General features: G+C 49.3%; 1 protein-coding gene across 2 annotated transcripts; it reads left to right on the top strand.

Moving 5' to 3' along the window:
• Positions 1 to 290: 290 nt before the first annotated feature.
• LOC130684436 (outer dense fiber protein 2-like) lies at positions 291 to 4016 on the top strand. 2 transcript variants are annotated; one of them, XM_057505197.1, is made up of 4 exons: positions 291 to 394; positions 539 to 643; positions 1686 to 1844; positions 3110 to 4016. In XM_057505197.1, the coding sequence occupies exons 1-4, from the start codon at positions 299 to 301 to the stop codon at positions 3146 to 3148; spliced, it is 399 nt and encodes a 132-aa protein (XP_057361180.1). In that variant the 5' UTR covers positions 291 to 298; the 3' UTR covers positions 3149 to 4016. The 2 variants fall into 2 exon arrangements, with proteins under 2 accessions (XP_057361180.1, XP_057361179.1); XM_057505196.1 differs by having other exon boundaries at positions 1686 to 4016.
• Positions 4017 to 4822: the final 806 nt, after the last annotated feature.

The following is a 4822-nucleotide window of genomic DNA, read 5'->3' as shown; positions in this document are numbered from 1 at the left end:
TAATCTCATTCTTGTTGGAAAAAAGTCTATATTCAACTACAATGTATGGCCAGATACCAAGGCATCATGTGTCATGATTCATTTTTCTTGGTCTTACTCCACATTCTTTAATAATTACGTATTCCTTTGTAATAATAATAAGAAAACATGGGGTCATTGAATTGCATCTATATTCACTTAGGTTGCTGTTAAGTAAGGAAAACTGCTGCCATGGGTTTGAGTTTGTGGGACTTCCCTTTGCTCTAGAACCTTCCCTTGGTTACTCATGAGCCACCCCTTCTAGACTAGCTTCACCCCGATGGAGGACAGACTCAGTCAGGCGCACAACGAGGTCCAGCAACTGAAGGCATCGGTTAAGTACTACGAGGGGATGATCGACAACTATAAGAGTCAGGTAGGCCTCTCGGGCCGTGGCCCTGCTTCCCAGTAGGCTGGGAGATTAACCCTGTGGCCTCTCCAGGGAAGGGTTGAGTGTGGAGGTGTTTTTCACTAAAATCTGGCTGTGTCCAGGATGGGCTGATGCTTTGTTCGTTCCTAGGTGATGAAGACCAGGTTGGAGGCTGATGAAGTGGCTACCCACCTGGAGCGCTGCGGCAAAGAGAACCAGATCCTTAAAGATGAGATGAACAAAGAGATTGAAGCGGTACTGCTTCCCTTCTCACTTTCTTACCCCCAGTTTCACATCTGTCCATCTGCCCTTCTTGCTGCCTTTGACCCTCCCTGATTTGGACACAGATTAACAAAGTTTCCTTTTGCTGAGCTGGTCCAGCCTGACCATGCATGTGCTCTCTCTCGTCTCTCTGGTCTCCTCCCTTCTCTCATTCATGTTTCTTTATGCCTTTTTCCCTCCTGGTTTTCTTCTTTCTCTAATTTCCTTAAAAAAAACCCACAAATCTCCCCTGCTTGGAGCATCCGAGTGGATTCAAACCCACATAATTACTAGGTCTTAGGCATGCCTGCTTCCATCTGCATAGTGCCTTTATTTTGCAACAGGTAAAAATGTGCCTTCTGTCCCCTTCTCCAAAGATCATGATTCTTCTAGAATGTTTGGCTGTCTAGAAGAGGGATTATCTTCATAGTAACCTTGGAGATGGGCTGAGGTCACGCTCAGCCACTAGCTTGATGTCTAACCTTGGGCAAGCCATTGCTGCTGTCCAGAGCTCATTCTCCTTGTTAACACGGAGGGGGAGTAAAACCGGCTAGTTCTTACCTTTCCCTCTGACCTGTGGCATTGTGAGGGCCTTCCTGAGGGCTTTGGGGTTAAACTAGACTTTGATCCTGACTACCAGTTTCTAGATGAGAGGCCTTGGGCAAGTGACATCTCTCCCTTGCTCCTTAGTGCCCTTGTATGGGGACAATAGTGCCTACTTCATAGGTCACTGAATGACTGAGTGGAGTAACTCAGAGAGCCCTTAGGACAATGCCTGTTTCCTGGTGTTTGCTCTGTGGTTATCTGATGACCGATTTAGTGGCAGGCTCCAGGGGCAAGTCAGGGCTGAGTGTGTTCCCCAGAGAACAGCTGGGCACCCTCAGTGGCCTGTGGTGCGGGCAGGCTGCACTTTAGACAGCAGATCTTGCAGGATCCTCTTCTGGGAACTGAGGGCGGCCCTGCCCTAACTCCAAAGAACTCTACCAGCCCCAGCAGCCAGGTCCTTCCCAGTGGTGGACTTTCTCCCCCACTGGAGGCACGGAGGCAGTTCCAGTCCCAGCTGGCTAACCTGCAGCAGCTGCCTGACATCCTCAAGATCACAGAGGCCAAGCTGGCAGAGTGTCAAGACCAGGTGCGGGGCTATGAGAGGAAGAACGCTGACCTCACCACCATCATATCAGACCTGCGCAGCCGGGTAAGGGGCTGGCAGATAGGGTCCCACGAACTGGCCCGAGCAGGGGCCCGCCCACCAAGATGAGCTGCGTGCCTCCCAAGGGAGGACCACTTCTTTCTCTTGGCTGCCGCTCTCTGACAGGAGTGAGCTCTCATCAGTGCTGTGCAATAGAAGTCTGGTGTGCCACACGTCTCGCGTTTGCACAGTGATTGTGGTCACAGGAGCCACCGCTGCCCTGCTGTCACCCCGCCCCGGCGCTCCACGTCTCCACCTGCCTCTGCTCTTTGCACGCTGCTGCTGCCCTCAGCCGAGCGCCCACAGACGGCAGGCCCCACGCCTCAGCGTTTCTTTCCAACTTGCTCTTGCTGCCTTTCCCTGCTCTTAACAGACTGTTGCCTGAGATTCTGTCCTGAAAGAGGGCTCCCTCTGGGCTACTGGAGTCATACCTATAGCATCTAAAGAAGTCCTATGTGTCTCTTTTGCAGTGTGACCTTGGGCAAGACCCTTCCCCTCTCTTGACCTGCTTCTTTGTAGTAATAATACAGTAGCTACCCTTTTTTGAGCATGTGCTCTGTGCTCCTGCATTCTCTCAATTAATTCTCCCAGAAGGTTGTGAGGTGGAGGTATTCTCTCTGTTTTAAAGAAAGCCACTGAAGGGGTGAGTAATTTCCTGAGGTCACAGAGCTAATGCTTAGTGAACAGGGCATGGAACCCACCATCTCTATCTGGTTCCCCGAGACCATCTTCTCAGTATTCTTGAATGCCTGCCTTCTATTGAACCTGGGCATTCTCAGGGCCTTTTGAGCCCTGATAGTGGAGGTTCTGCATAGAGCAGCCCTCTGGATGAACTGGCCAACCTGAAAGATTTGACAGATTTCCTATATCCTGGCCCACACTTGTTCCCAGTTAAGGAGAGGATGGAATCGCTGGTACCAACAGCATAATTGGTAAAGCTCTGTGGGGTGTTGTTTGGGCCAGTTAGGCCTGCCATCTGCTTCTGCCTTATGTCCGCCCTGGATCCCACTGAGTGGCCTCCTCTGATCAAGAAAGTATTGTAATGGTTCTGGAGGATCGAAGCTGGCTTCTCCGGGTGTGGGAACACCTTCAGTCACGGGACTGGGGCCTAACCTGTCCCTGCTCCTCTCTCCTCCAGGTTGTGCACTGAGACCTGGACGTCTGCTGAGGGCAGTGTGCCTCTTTCCTGGGTGTGGATGACAGGTCACAGGGAGAATGGAGTGCTGTTCCACAGTTCTTTCACAAACCAGACTGTGTTCCTGTCATTTTAGATCGAACATCAGGGGGACACGCTGGAGATGGTGAGATAGAAACATCAGGCTTCCCAGAAGGAAAATAAACAGCTGAGTCTGAAGGTGAATGAACTGGAGAGCTTAGAGGCACCTGGTCCCATCTCTGTCCTCTTCCTAGGACCTGAGACTTTCGGCCACTTAGCTGCTTTGGGCTTAGTGTGCGGAAATGTCTGAGGGATTCAAAGCCCTGGAAGGTACTAGGCAGACCTCAGAGGAGAGCTGCTTCCATTATGATGGTGAGCATTGTGCGAGGAGGGCAGTCTCTCAGCCAGGGAGACACGCCGTAACAGTGCGATCAAGATCAGACCACCCTGAGGCACCATCGACCAGAAGGGTTCCAGCCAGGCAAACCAGCAGGGCCAGTATGCTGCAGAGGGGGGCATTTACCCCCCATATCTGCTCTCTGTTCCTGATCATCCTTCCCCAAGACCTTTCTGATCTGATTCTTCACTGGTACTTAAGGACTATGGGAAGCTGTCAGAGGTGAAGAATAGACCTTTTGGAATCAGAATCCCTGGCCTTGGGTCCCAGCTTGGCCACATGACCTGCATTGTGATGTTGAGCAAACCACTGAACCATTTAATGCTTTTGAATCTGTTTACTCATCTTGGGATGGAGATCAAGGTGGGGATAACAAAAATCTAGCTCATGGGGTTATTGTGCATCTTCAGTGAAATAATCCTGAGAGGAAGTCTGGACTGGACTTTTCCCTCCAGTCCCCTTAACAGTGCTCCTCTTTTTAGGAATTTCTTGGGTTTTCTCTGACCTGAGCCAGCAGAAGCCTCCAACCAGAGGTCCTCACCACCCATCCTGGGCAGGGAGCATGTTGTTCCCTTGCTGTTTATTTCATGGGTTTGTGGTTACCCCAAGGCTCCCTTCCTAAGCCCACTGGGCACCTTGTGCCCAAGTTTCCTTGATGCCACTTGCCCCCTGGCACTTATGCCCAAGGCCTTTTAAAAGTATAATCCCAATCTCAGTGATTTTTGTTTTTCTTTGCCAGGTTTGTATCTATGGACTACATTTATTCTTGTAATATGTGTGTTGTTTTACAAAAAGCTTCTATAATCAATATTTGAGGCTCTGTTGCATGATTTCCTTTACCCACCCCATCCCTTTTCTAGAAATGATTAAGTCAAATGCTGCAGGAGACCAGTAAACATTTTTATGGTACTTGCTACACGGAACATGAGGCTTTTCCTTTATTTTTTGGCCAAAGTCTGTTCTTTCTCTTTGTGCGCCTTCATATCATAATCCTGAGGTGAATGGAGAAAACAGCATTTGGGGGCAGACCACTTTAGCTGTTAGGAGGAGGAAGTCAGGATGTTTATATACTATTGTTTTGAAAATGTTAATTGGTTTCTGAAAAGGCTATAGGGTATTTTTGTTTCCTTCCCATTTTCCTGTACTTAAAAGAACCAACAAATTCCTTAGAGAGGAGAACAGATTTGGAGTTTGAACCCTAACTTTTCCATTCTAGCTGGTATCAGCTTTCTGGGTGATCCAGTCTTGTCCTCTCTAAGCCACTCGAATCAAGTCCAAAACCAAGAAAATTCTTCTCTGTCCTCAAAGGCAAGGGATCCCACCCATGCATCTGCATTTCACGACCAGGAACACCACCCACCCACCCCAAATTTGGGGGACATTTGTAAGTTCCAGCTTTTAATTTTGCCATGGGAGGTCATTGAAAAAACA

This window comes from Manis pentadactyla, chromosome 7 (assembly GCF_030020395.1).
Source record: "Manis pentadactyla isolate mManPen7 chromosome 7, mManPen7.hap1, whole genome shotgun sequence".
NCBI classification, from domain to species: Eukaryota; Metazoa; Chordata; class Mammalia; order Pholidota; family Manidae; genus Manis; species Manis pentadactyla.
Note: the sequence above shows the minus strand (reverse complement) of the source record. Positions and strands in the feature narration are given on the sequence as shown.

Coding starts and splice junctions, on each gene's coding strand:
- LOC130684436 (XM_057505196.1), top strand. CDS start 299: ATGGAGGACAGACTCAGTCAGGCGCACAACGAGGTCCAGCAACTGAAG. Junction 395..538: donor TCGACAACTATAAGAGTCAG/GTAGGCCTCTCG, acceptor GTTCGTTCCTAG/GTGATGAAGACCAGGTTGGA. Junction 644..1,685: donor TGAACAAAGAGATTGAAGCG/GTACTGCTTCCC, acceptor CCCCCACTGGAG/GCACGGAGGCAGTTCCAGTC.